General features: G+C 38.4%; 1 protein-coding gene across 1 annotated transcript; it reads left to right on the plus strand.

Moving 5' to 3' along the window:
• The first annotated feature begins 2,157 nt into the window (after window positions 1-2,157).
• On the plus strand, window positions 2,158-10,463 carry PRPF38B (pre-mRNA processing factor 38B). The gene is made up of 6 exons (XM_035537561.2): window positions 2,158-2,536; window positions 5,671-5,739; window positions 6,043-6,194; window positions 6,279-6,339; window positions 8,737-8,960; window positions 9,242-10,463. The coding sequence occupies exons 1-6, from the start codon at window positions 2,252-2,254 to the stop codon at window positions 10,098-10,100; spliced, it is 1,650 nt and encodes a 549-aa protein (XP_035393454.1). The 5' UTR covers window positions 2,158-2,251; the 3' UTR covers window positions 10,101-10,463.
• The last annotated feature ends 3,902 nt before the right edge of the window (window positions 10,464-14,365 follow it).

A 14,365-nucleotide genomic window follows, 5' to 3' on the forward strand; every position in this document is an offset into this window, starting at 1 on the left:
TAATAGTACTCCAAAATGTACTGCTGTTTGTGAATCCTTCAAAATTATCAGAAAATAAATTCCAGCAAAATTATGTGGGTTATTCTTATGAAATTAATTCTATTTGTACTACAAAGAAAGCAACAAATTATGTGGTTATAAATAAAGAAATGCATCTCACAGTAGAAATGCATTAATTAAGAAATCCTAAACTGCTGACATTTATTTAATGCACTTGGGATGAGAAAAACAACTGTGTACAGTTCCTGTACTTTCCCTATAAAGTTGCAATACATATAATTAAATACAATAGCAAAAGAAAGCTAATGCAGTGCCGCTGCCAGAAGACACTAGTCCACACTGACATTTGACAGGAAAATCCACATATCAGTACTGTTTAATCTATCATTCAAGAGCTAACAATCATTCTGCTCAAACCAAATTTAAGGATGTTTTATGACTAAGTATTACCATCTTTTTTCTCAACTTGAAGTAACAGATCATGCCTGTTCCAGAAAAATTCTCAATTAATCTATGTGAATGAGAAGTGAGGTCTTACACACATCACCATCATCTTCCTTTTTTGTAATTATATGTAATTCCTTACTCTTTGCAAGTCAAAATCACTTTCTTGTTGATTTTTTTTTTCTTTGGCTCTGATTCTGTATGAAGACCAGCTGGGATGCCTGAGGGAAGAAAACCTAATTTGAGGCAAATGGATTATAGATTCCAGCTAAAGTTAAGCTTGCGGCATCACCACAAAAGAGGAACTGTATAAGAATTACAAAAATGATAACTTTTATAGAGGAAGAACATTGAGGTTTTGGAACATACTAAATATTGCAAGAGGAAAAGAGAAATATGTGAATAAACAATTGTGGTAATATAAATAATAACAAATGCAAGCTGTCTTGAAGTGATTATGCAAGAAAAATGAAGGACATGCTCAAAGAGTCAAGGCTATGCTAAACAAAAAAAAACCCCTCAGCTTCAAAGTAAAGTTACTACTCTATCTGTCTCCAGAATAAGATTACTTTATTGCTATGAAGATTCTATCTCAGAATTTATTTTGTGATTAGTTCTTTTAATTTTGTAGAAGATTAAGTGGATGTTTACTGCAGAAGCAATGATGATGATGACAGTAGAGTCCTGCAATTGTTGGAAATTAGATGACATGGAAGAGCAGGCCGAAGGGCGGCTGGTGAAGTTATTCTTAGAAAACAGGAATGAGAAGTCTAGATACCAGAGCAGGCAGTTTAGAGAAACTGTTAACTGCCGTGGTCTGATAATGCTTTTCTGCTTAGTATGAGCACTGCTCTAAGGTAGATTAAAAGACCAGAGTAATGAAGATGAAATACTGTTTCTCAGGTCTTGAATCTTCAGTGTGTAATGAAGAGTGAAGGTAGCGTATTGCTATTTCCAGTGGTATTAATTTCCTGTTTTTTAAATTCAAAATCTAAATTGGTGTTAAATCGCAGCAGTGTAGAGAGGTGATTTCCATGGATGCTTCCATATCAACTTCTCCCTGCACTCATTTCATGACAAGTTGAGCAACCTGGATCTCATGTCTGTGTGTACAACCGAGTTTGTTTTGTTCCACCATGCACAGTTTGCAGTAACTTTGGTGGAATTTCAATTTTGTTGCAGTCATTTGATGTTTGCAGTCTTTGCTATTCTCCTAAATCTTACACTGTCTCCCTTTTGTTCTTAAGGTTAAAATATTAAACCCAAGTATGTGACTAGGTGGTGGTAGGGTTTTTTTGCTTTTACAACAACATGCAATGAAAAAACTGTGGGAAACCCCAGAATAATAAGTTAAATATAACCTGACAATTTAAGTTGAATTTGTCTCTCAGATATTCCAGGCAAAACTGGAGAATTTTTTTGTTTCCTGTTACCAATTATCATAAAAGCGGAACATGATTCCTAAACCCAGCCATTTTGCCCTCCCAGATGGTTAAACGGCCGTGACTGTCGCGGCTCTCCCCACGGCGCTGTCACCAAATTCAGAGACAGACGGGCGCTTAAGCTCAGCTCAGCTCCGGGGGCTCCTGAGGCGGCGGGGCCCGGGCTCCCCGCCCTCCCCTCCCCGCTCCCGCTCTCCCCGGGCCCCTCCCTCCGGCGCCGCCGCGCTGCCCCGCGGGGATTGGCGGGCTCGGCCCCGGAAGGCGCAGGCGTCACTTCCGCGGGGGCCGCCATCTTGTCGGCAGTCGGCGGAGGCAGCGCCCGTCCCGTCCCGTCGCGGCCGCCCCGCAGGCCCCGCGCCGCCGCCATGGCCAACAACAGCCCCGCCGTGGGCGCCGGCAACTGCCAGGGGCAGCAGGCGGCCCAGCACCAGGCCGGCGCCGCGCCCCCGGGCCAGCAGCAGCTGCAGAGCGGCGTCCCGAAGCCGGCGGCCTCCGGCAAGCAGGGCAACGTGCTGCCGCTGTGGGGCAACGAGAAGACCATGAACCTCAACCCCATGATCCTCACCAACATTCTCTCGTCGCCCTACTTCAAGGTGCAGCTCTACGAGCTGAAGACGTACCACGAGGTGGTGGACGAGATCTACTTCAAGGTGAGGGGGCTGCCGCGGGGGGAGGCTTCGGCGGCCCGGGGGGGCCCTCTCGGCGGCTTGCCTCGTCCCCTGCTCCTCGTCCTGCGGCAGGGGGGCAGCAAGGCGCTTGTGTCGCGGACATGGGGAATCCAGAGTATTGTCCTCTTGCTCTTCTAAAGGAGCTCTGTTTCCCGTACGAGTTGGGATTGCGGAGTTGTTCTGAAGAGGGCGGCCCGAGTCAGGGCGGAGGGGATGAAATGGCCGTCCGAGGTCTGCTGCCTCAGGCGCCGAGTCGAGAGGGGACCTGATCTTGCAGAAAGTACGGTCATGGTAGTAGGTGGTCTCAGCAGGAGCTTGCATGTGGCCTTCTTTCTCAGTTAGATCAGGAATTCCTCACTAGTTCTCTTTCCAGTCAAACCCCGCTTCTTTACAGCGTTGCTCTTGGCATTAGGTTGGATGTGCTGGGAAAATAACCGTCAGTGCACCCCTGTCTCAGTTCTTGTTTTGTTACCAGGATTGAATCAGTTTTGCAGCGAGGCTTCCATCAAGCCGCTCTCCCAGGTAGAGGTATGCATAATTAATGCTCATCAACACAGCCTCATTTTTTTGTTCTGATAATGAGAGCAAAACTTAAATAATTCAGGTTGCTGTTTTCAGTCAGCTGTATGTAGGATATTATGGGGATTTTCTTTGAGGTATGTTGATTCTGCTCAGTAACGTTACTGTGTCACTAAACAGATTTCAGTCCTTTGAAAGAAAAAAAAGTATCCGTTTAACCAAGGCAAGTCAAGTCACCATAATTGTGAAAAATAACTCCTTGGAAGTATTTTGAGATTTTTGACGTTGTTTGCATGCACTTATGAAGACAGTATGTTTTTCCGCAGAATGACAACATATCTCTGATTGGACTTTGGCACTTTGAGCAGACTACTTAATTTTTTTTAGTACTTTTAGTAACAGATTATAGAGAAAGCTTGTTAGTTAACTTAGCACTTGCTGCATATGAGATAAAATATATTTGTTCTGTTGGAATGTAAAACAACAAAGTTGATTTTTGCAAATGAGGTCAAGAGCTCAAAATTAGTTGAAGACATTTAGAGAAAATTTGAGAACATAACATTTGTTACGTGGATCTTTTCAGATGTAGTCAAAAATACTTGATGTGATCTACCTTTATATTGGTAGAGCTCAACTGTAATAGTTCAGCTAGTTCTATTTGCTTGTCCTAGTGTTTCATTCCATAAGCGGCTTTATCTTAAATTGGAGAAGAATTTGGATATATCATTAAATATCAATATATTAATCCCTTATAAATAAGATTTACTGAACTTGATAGTTACTTGACGCAAAAGTGCATGCTGAAGAGAATGCTCAGACCCTGACTTACTCATACATAGTAGATGTGAGGGCGAAAATGGCCCGATGGTTTAAGGTACTTAACTGATACTCAGAAGACTTCAGTTCTGCTTATATTTTCAGGTTCCTGAATCATGTTGAATAACTGATGGTCTCTCCCTTTTTTCTTCCTGTTTTTTTTCTCCTTTTTTAATGAGCACAATATCCACTGTAGCACAAGTATTTTTAGGTGTATTTGTTTTAGCAACCAGAATAAATGGCTCACTTTAAAAAAATCAAACGTTGGGTGCTGGAGATGTAGGAAAAAAAGTTCTAAATTAACACAGACAGCTAGTGGTAGGATCCATTATTGAAAATACAGATTCTTTGTAGATACTTAAATTAATTCACATGTAGTTCCAGTTTTCTGTTTATCTGTTTTAGTTCTGTATCTGCAAAATGGGTGACTTCTTTTGTTATTCCTGATCTTACATCTTTGTGCTCTTCCTCACCTTCATTTAATCTGTGTAATTCCAACAAGTTGAGCACATGCAGTAGTCTTTGAAGGATCAAGACTTGTGTGATCAAAACGTAACTGTAATTTAAGAAGGAAAAATCGGGAACTACTACTGTGATAGTGTCACACTTAATCCTTTTACAGGATATGAAAAGTACTTTTTAGTTTGAGGCAAAACCAAGTAATTTGAAGGGTATGCACTATTATTTATGTAGCATTTCTGAACTTCTCACATGATGCTAATAACGTGGGAAGTTGTAGATTTCAAATTATGCAGTATTGGCATCTCTCATCTTTCCCATTTGGATAAGACAGCAGCTGTCAAAAACAGTTCAGCAGCTTCCTTTGTCCATTAGTATCTCTAGGATTTCAAGTGATTGTGTATGTACTTAGCTTTAATTTTTACTGTTAAACAACTGTAATATCTCAACTACGGTGCATCTTGGCCACACGCCTTTATCCCCAGTCTAGCATAATACAACTGTATGCTATGCACTTTTTTTTCCTGCTTTTAAGTTGTGTTTAGGAAGTCTACTTGTTCATTAACCGATGTTTCTTCTCTGAATTTCACTATTTCAAACATAGTTTAGGCAGTCTTATGATTTTTAACTTGACTTTTATTGTCATATTTAAGGAATGATGGCTAACTATGTTCTTGCACTCTAAATGCATCTCAAAAGAAGATTTGAATTGGGTAAACTTTACTCCTTATTACATAGGAAGCATTTTACCTAGGATTTTTCATTGCAGTCTTCAAGATCATCATCTACAGGATCATCATTGCAGTCTACAAGAAAAATAACATCAGCCTTTTAGATTAAAACATTATGTTATAGGCATCTTCCTTTTTTTCTAATTGTAGGTAATACTCAGAACAAATTTCTAGTTAAGCTCACTGCATAAATGAGACTTATGAATGAGAGACTAGATTTTTTGTCAACAGCAGGTATCACTGAACTTGAGACAGTTTAAATAAAGGTCGTTTAGTCACCACTGAAAATAATAATGATATGTTTTAGTCATGGAGTATTTGAAACTGGAGTATAGAATAAGACACTTGCTTTGGTAACTTTGTTTTTACTTCATCCATGATTTGGGGTTATCGTTTTTTAATGTAATTTAAAAAGCCGAATGCTCTGCTTTAGTGACAGAGCAGACTTGGTTTTGAGTTTGTCTTCTAACAAGCTATTCAAGATTGATTTAGGAAACCCATTGTCTAAATTAGGTTTGTATAGGCAGCTAAACATTATGGAGGTTATAATTGTCTCTTTCTTTCTTTCTTTTGTTCCCCCCACCCTTTCAGGTTACACATGTTGAACCATGGGAAAAGGGGAGTAGAAAAACAGCAGGCCAGACAGGAATGTGTGGAGGGGTAAGTAGAAGTACGTGCCTTCTTAAGTTTTTCCGTGTCTGGTAGAATACATTTCCCAAGCATAGCTGAAACTTCTTGTATGTTGCTTGTTGGCTAAGTCCCTACATGTAAAATGATTTATTACAAAGAGTTGATATATTCCCCTTGCTTCCAGAGGAGCTGAAACTGGAGGCAAGTAGTGTTACATTTTTCACATAATTCTGTTTGTAGATTTAGAATTTATCCTGTATTAGTTATCATATGTTTGTAGATACCGGATAAAGATTTTGTGGCTTCCTGTATCATCACTTACTTTTTTTAAAGGTCCGTGGTGTTGGAACTGGAGGAATTGTGTCTACTGCCTTTTGTCTGCTCTACAAATTATTTACACTGAAGCTCACCCGTAAGCAAGTGATGGGCCTTATAACTCATACAGACTCTCCATATATTAGGGCTCTTGGATTTATGTATATTAGGTAAGTGTCAATACAGTCAGCTAATGACAAATTCACTATACAGAAAGCTGCATTAAAGCTTTTGCATTCTTTTTGTACTTAAAGGTACACACAACCACCTACAGATCTATGGGACTGGTTTGAATCCTTTCTTGATGATGAAGAGGTATGTCGACAAGGGTAATAATTTGTTTTCTTTTGTTTCTTTTCGTATAACTACTTTAGGATTAAAGACTGTTTGATAAGTTTTGCTGTAGTTTGAATGCTGCAAATAATATTATGTTATTGTATTCTTTCATTAAATAACGCAGAAAGCAGATCAGAGCTGGGACCTGGGTCTTTTTGCTTGGATTTCCAAGATGTAATGGAATTTTCAATTGATGAGGATGTTTTTGTGTCAAATACCACGATGCCATGCAAAACAGGTTTATTAAATCAGAATGTGGGCGGTAGGCCGAGTGTGGGTTCTGTACACTTTTTTCAAGACAAAATCATTATATTTAAACAAGGTATAGTGAGTACTGAGTGCTAAATTTGTCTTTCCTGTTTATTACTGGGACAGGGGGAGTTGGTATTCAGGTAAAGAGTGGAAAGTATGTAGTAGAAACCAACATTCACCTTAGAATAAGATGAAATTACCAAAAAATCTCTCTGGTAATTGCTTTTATGTTTTGGGATAAGTAAAGGCAGCGTTTCTGGGGAGGAGTAACAAACAACTGCTGCGTTAAGTGATGTTATTAACCTTACTGTCTTTGCTAAGGGGGCACTAAAAAGCAACATGAGTTGATAACTTAAAAAATGCAGTAAAGAAGGTGGCATTATTATGCAGTAGGACAGGATAGTGCCTTTAGTCCTATTTACTGTTCGGAGAAAAGGACAAGGAACTTGTGGATGAGGTTTCAAGGTAGATAGTTACGTAGTGTGGCGATTTGTATTTATTTAACAGGTTTAAAATTGCATCCCAGGTTTAGGAATTGGACAGGCAAAATCATTTGCCCTCTTCAGTGTGACAGTAGGCATCTACTTCAAGAAACTTCCCATGTAGTTGCGAATGATATCCAAATACTTGTATTAAAATGTGTTAATTATACCTGTATCTGACTGCAATACAGTGTATTTAAACAGCTTATGTCATTTTAAGTTTCAAAAACAATGTGCAATGGTAGCAGTTATTTCAGGTAACTTTGTATTATTGTATGTTTTTAACAAAATCAAAATACATTTAAATCTTGATTGCATAGCTGTGATACCCTCCTTCTCCCCTAGGTGGAGCTAGTTATTATGAACTCTTCTCTGCAGTGCTGCGTTAAACTTTACCAGGAAGATTGGTTATCAGGACGTACTTGTTTATTGTTAAAAACATCCCATTGGAATGCTGTTTTTTGGAATTAGTGTTTCTTTCCCAGCTGCTTTCAGTAGCATTGCATTATGTAGGAAAAGGTGCTTTGGGGCTGTTTTTCTTAAGTTTCTTACCACTCCTGGTCAAACTTACAGGATGAAGCCAACTTATCTATAAAATTATTTAAACCTACAGGATTCTCAGGATTCTTTTTTTTCTAGTTCTTAAGTATATGGAAGCAGTTCATCTTTTCTCATGCTGCTGTGAAAAGGAAAAACTTCCCAGGGTTTCTTTCAAAATGCTTCTTATGTTTATTTTGTTTAACTGTACGTACTCTCCAGGTGCTACGTTTAACTCCTTTTTTTCTTCTTTAGATCTCTGCAGCGATTATATTTGGAAATACTGTATATCTGAACACTTAAATGTGTGTGAGTGCAAGCAGTTTTACATTTAGATTTTCTCTTCCTGTTTAGATAACAAATCTCACTTTCCTTGTGTGCTTGCACTATAGGTTTGGGACTGACAATAGCTGACTAACATGTCCTGAGCTGTGAGAGGGCATAGCAAGAAGGCCTTCATGCGGTAATGACCCTTTTCAGAGACAATGGTCATCATGGATTATGCGTTTCCAATTATTTGTTCATTTATTTATTTTTTTACATATTTCTAAATTAGAAACCTCACTGCTTCATGGCAGTTGGTTTGCTATTGCTTCCAATTTTGTTAGGATGCCATTTTGTACTACAGATTTTTCTATGATCATTTTCAGATAGGCGATGATGCATTTCTTAAATGATTTAGGCCACAGGGTTGGGTATGATGGTACGCAGTTGTGCATCCACAAAATGAAGTATTAAATGTAGTTTGAGAGGACTTCTCAACTTTGTGGCATTTATATAAAATACAAGATCATACCATGTAACCAGACTGCGTAAGGGGATTTTGTCTTAATCTCTTCATTGACAGTCCCTTACCACCCAGATGGCTGCAGGATTAGTGTGTTCCTGCATGCATTTGTATTAAGTCCCAGGCCCTATCTATAACATACTGCCAAATGCAAAGGGTACAGAGTTTGGAGTTTTCTAAGGAAATGTATTAGAATAAAAGACAAGTAAACTTTCATAATCATGAGACTTCAAGAGGGCAGTAATGTAGCAGCATTTTTTTGAAAGTCAGTAAAGAATATTTTTGACCATCAGAATATTTCTTGTTTGTATTTTGTAGGACTTGGATGTGAAGGCAGGTGGGGGCTGTGTTATGACCATCGGGGAGATGCTTCGTTCCTTCCTAACTAAGCTGGAATGGTTTTCCACGTTGTTTCCAAGAATTCCTGTGCCAGTCCAGAAAACTATCGACCAACAAATTAAAAGCAGACCCAGAAAAATCAAGAAAGATGGCAAGGAGGGAATGGAAGAAATAGACCGGCATGTAGAACGTAGACGTTCAAGGTCATATGCATGTTATTTTGAAAATTAACGTTGAAATTTCAATATTGAATGACTTACTACCAGAAATGTGTCTTTTTTTCAATGAGATGAGTTTCAGGGCAGCAGCCCAAACTGTTTATGGATGCTAATGGATAAGATCAGATGATATTATAGTATTTGCGGGATAATTGGTATTTAAGATTAAATATAGGCTGTGTATGTGAAGTACAAAATGGAAAGTAAAGAGGTTCCCCCTGCATTTAAAAGCGTGTGTTTCTTACTGAATATCTTTTTTTTTAAAGGTCTCCAAGGCGATCCATCAGTCCCAGGAGGTCTCCGAGAAGATCCAGAAGCAGAAGTCATCATCGGGAACCACATGGATCATCTAGCTTTGACAGAGAACTAGAAAGAGAAAGAGAACGGCAGAGATTAGAACGTGAAGCTAAGGAGAGAGAAAAAGAAAGGCGGAGATCTCGAAGTACTGATCGCACACTAGAACGGAGACGAAGCAGAAGCAGAGAACGGTACAGAAGCCGTAGTCGGAGTCGTGACAGGAAAGGAGATAGACGAGACAGGGACAGGGAACGAGAGAAAGAAAATGAACGCAGCCGGAAAAAAGAGAGAGATTATGATAAGGAGAGAGGTAGCGAGAGGGAAAAAGATAGCGATCGGTCTAGGGAAAGATCAAAAGAAAGGAGAAGTAAGGGTGATACAGAAGAGAGAAGACACAAGGATGACAAAGATGACAAGAAACACCGGGATGATAAGAGGGATTCCAAAAAAGAGAGAAAACATAGTAGAAGTCGAAGCCGGGAAAGAAAGCACAGGAGTAGAAGTCGAAGTAAGAATACAGGTAAGCGCAGCAGAAGCAGGAGCAAAGACAAATCAAGTAAACATAAAAGTGAAAGTAAAGAGAAATCAAATAAACGAAGTAGGAGCAGAAGCAGAGGAAGAACAGATAGTGTCGAGAAGTCCAAAAAACGAGACCACAGTCCCAGTAAAGAAAGATCTAGAAAGCGTAGTAGAAGCAAAGACCGTTCCCACAAACATGATCCCAGTGATAGCAAGGACCATTCGGACAAACACGATCGTCGAAGGAGCCAAAGTACAGAGCGAGAGAGCCAAGAAAAGCAACACAAAAACAAAGATGAGACTGTGTGAACTCTTTCAGAAGTGGATCACATTGAATCCTATAAATGTTTGATTAAATCCTGCTTATTTTTTCTTAAAGTTGAGATTGTGCAGTAGTTGATGAGCACTCTTCTCCAACCTCCCTCTAGGCTGCAGATTGTCATTTCCTATTTTGGGTAGGGAAGTGCCTTTGTAAACCCATTCAACACATTGACGGTTTCAAACCATTTGTTTAGTTCAATTCGTAATGCAGAGATTGTTCTTGCATTTTTATTGTTCAGATGTTTCTGAAATGTACAGTCTGTACATATGTCCTGAAAATGTTTTAATTCCTTTGGCATGGTTGCCATGTTGGTTAAATTTGTATGAGGCAATAAACTGCCACTAATTCTACTTGCATTTTGTAGACGTGGAATTATGGTTTGTATCCTGAAGTTAGCATGGCTGTGCTTTACATAATAGTATGGCTATTTTAGGGATGGATCTTGAATGTGTATTATAGCTGAGATATTTATGTGCATACAACGTACACGGAGGGCTGCAGATTTAGAATAACATTTATGTCCACTGTACCTGCTGTTTTCAAAAGCTTTTAAAATGTATTATGTTGTTGATCACCGCTGGTGTTAAACTGAGAGTGGACTTTGAAGGAGATAGTGGTTTTGATGCGAAGATTTTAGATTATGTTGGGGCTTGTTTAGTAATCCTTTAGAAAGGCTACCTCAAGCAGACACTGTAAAGGTTGATGGATGAGTACCGTAGCCATCTATGCATTTTGTTTGGAAAAAAAAAATCATGTAAGCTTCCAGTTTTTTTAAACAGTTTATCCATTTGTGGTCTTTTAATGTTTTTAATCAGCAGCTGCACTCTGTCATTTATGGTAATCCTGGACTAATAAAGGCATTTAAGATGGGAAGAGGGAGGTAGGAGGAAGAAGATCATTACAAAAGATTTCAGTTTCAAGCTTCCAAAGCATTTTTCTAAGTGTAAACATTTAAAATAAGAATTACCTGATAGTGTCCTTTTTTAAGTCATATTTTCTACAAATAGGAAGATTGCAGTTTGTGCTGAACGTTTCATCTGGCAGATTTTTTTTAAACAGGTTGTTAAAAGCAAAAACCAAAATGCATTATAGGGAAAAACAAAATCCATTTCATTAAAGTCCAGGTTTATTTGATAGATTATTCTGACTTGTATACTAAGTGAGGAGAACCATCTGGAATAAACTCTCAATTAATTCCTTTGTATTGGGTCTCAGCTTTTCCCTGCATGCTTATTGCCAGTTGAGAAGTGTTGGTGTTCCTCCATCTTTCATTTTAAACCAAGTGACACTATGAATAAGGCCTTTTATGTAATAGGTACCTTATGTAGAATATGTAACTAACAAAGAAATGGAGTAGCCCAGGAAATGGGAAGAACGTGCGGGTGACTTAAGTTATGGTCCTGAAGTGACATGAAGGTAGGAATAAATTGATGTTTATGCCTTTTTTGCTTCTGTCTGATGCAGGTCATCTAGGTATAATATACTGAAATATTAATGGTTTTTTTGACCGTTTTCCTGAGTATTCGCTAACTTAATATCTATCTTAAATTCTACTGTAGTAAAACAATTCTTATGTTGTCACTAATCCTCCATGAGGAGAAAAAACAACAAAAAGTGCTTGATTTCTAATAATACCATTCATTCTGTAGGAGTTAAGGAAGCAAAAATAACAAACTCAATTTTTTCTTCCTCTCTGCACTTAGTGCTTTGCGAGGAGTTAGTCTTTCGTCACCATGATCAGCAGTCTGAGACATGTCGATAATGAGGTTGTTCAGGTGGTGTTATGTTTTTATCGGAATTGAAAGTCTGAGCTTGAAACTAAGTATATCCTTCAACAAGTTATTTCATTGCAGTGTTCGAACTTGCGTTTAGTGGCAGAGGAGAAAAGCTATGTTGGCCATTCAAGAAATACCTTGACTAGTAGATGATAACTAACTTTGCAGCCCACCAGGAGAGTCTGGAAGGATCTCTTCAAAACAATGCTTTTAACCTTCAGCCTATGAGTTTCTGAAATAAGTATATTCTGTGGCAGAGCAGCTGTAAAGCAAGTGTTCATTATACCAGGGAAAATTAATTACTGATTTCCAGTTATGTCTTGAGTGCTTCTCTTTTCCCATTGCTGGGAGTTATGGTGAAGGATTGGTTTATTTGCAGACAAAATCCAGATACATGAGAAACTATCTCCTTAAAGTGGATAGAGCTGTCTTACTATAATGACAATAGTGAACATTTTGATACAGCTTGTGCAAAGGCCAGCCCATGCCAGTGTCTCTTACAAATGCAATAATTTGAGGACTTTGCCTTTTTTCAATAAATAGGACTTTTTGACTCTTGGACTTGATTTGATCTGTATAGTGTACTTGAGCTAGCAATGTAGTGGATAGCACAATATTTGTGACCAAAACGTGTGAAAATCATTTAAAACAAGACACCTGTCTTAAGTTATTGGGATTTAGTATCTTAGAGCTCTTGGGTTTGGGTACAGGGACTCTTAATTCCTTTTTGTCTTTCTGATGCCATTTTATTTTGTGTGACTGTCCTTGAAACCTGAAGGAACAGTTCCAAAGAGCTTCCACAACAGCTCTGATCAGAAACAGTAAGATCTGTGGAGTACTGATAGGTCTGATGTGGTAGCTAGCAGTACAAGGTGCGGCGTGCATTTATCTCCTGGTTGTTGGAGAAAGTTCTGTAAAACTTCATCAGAGGTGTTGTGACAGTTCTCCCAGGAGGCATGGTCACAGAGCTTCTTTCTGACAAGAGCCTGTTCAATTACTCTGTTCTGAGGTTAAAGGTGCAACAAGTTTAACACTGTGAACTTGAAGTTTCCACGTTTTGCTATGTGTCCATAATGTTTGACACAGCTATGTAGTCATTCCTCTTGAAGCCTAATCTGTCATGGAAATTTCCTGTAGCTCCAAAGGTAAGTACTTATCTGGACTAATAATACTAATTTAAGAAATATGCTTCTACTTAATTACTTTTCTTTCATTTTGAAGATATTACCTAATTAGCTGAACATTATTTCAGATATTAAGAGGTAGCAAATTGGCATCCTTTAAGTAAGGATGAAGGCTTTGTGACCCTAACAATTTATATCCATCTATTGCCACATAACTATGCAGGGAATGGGTGTAAATAAAAAGTTACTTGTGCACATCTGACTTCTGAACATGTTAGGAATGGTATTTCGATTGTCTCTGTATTGGAAAAAGTAATCTGAACAGCAGGGCTATACATCAGATTGCATTTTGTGGGAGTACTTGTGTGCCTGTCTTCACATGTTGGTGAAATATTACTGAGCTTGTAGTTTTAGTATTTAAAGCTGAATATCACTGTAGACTCATAATAAAAACAGTATACAAAGCATCAGGAAATCTTAAGGGGAGGCTAAAAGAATTAGATGACTTCCACTGACTGCTACATGCTTGAGCACTTCCTTGATAGCTGCAAGTGCATGTTAGAGAACAAAAGTATCCGAATTCTTTACATGAAAGGAGGAAAGCTGTGGTCTAAATTTAAGATGATTCCAAAAGAAACTTACTGCCTTAGAGTTTTGAAAATCCAGTCACTTATCAAATACTGTTGCAAAATGTGTTTTTATAACAGGAAAACTGTGAACAAAACTTTTTTTCCCGAACAAGTAAGAAATTTCAACTGTTAAATAATGCAGGGCAATTTTAGGCCTTCTTTTCTGAAGAAGGACTTGATTGACAGTCAATGCAAATCATTTTCTAAGAAGCAATGTGATTTCTTGTGACATCTACAGTGAAGAGTCAGATTCCTATGAGATGGTTTAATGTAAGAGAGCAGAAGCTGTGACTGAGCCAGTACAACTGTGTTCTGCAAAGAAAGGAAACTTTGCACAACGCATGGCATTTATAACCTGAAAAGTGTTCCAAACAAACCTCTTGACTTTGGTAACCTTATTTCCATAATTTTCTGAAGACTGTTTTTGTAAAATATCTTTTAATAATTTTATGTATAACTGGAACTCTTGAACATGTTTTATCATATTTGCTATGTTGGCTGAAAAAGTAACCACAGTGGAGTATGAAAAAGTTCTGCCTTAAAAAAAAAAAAACTAACAATGTTAGTAATAAATGGCGTTTGTTAGTTACCTACAAAGCAGAAAATGGATTGAAGAGGTTGTTGTTTACCCTCATGAGTCACCTCAAAATTGTAAAGAGGAAACTTACTCTTTTAATTAAAATTAAATAGCATACTTAGATTGCCTCAAAATAGTTTTGAGAGC

Source organism: Cygnus atratus, chromosome 8, assembly GCF_013377495.2.
Source record: "Cygnus atratus isolate AKBS03 ecotype Queensland, Australia chromosome 8, CAtr_DNAZoo_HiC_assembly, whole genome shotgun sequence".
Classification (NCBI taxonomy): Eukaryota; Metazoa; Chordata; class Aves; order Anseriformes; family Anatidae; genus Cygnus; species Cygnus atratus.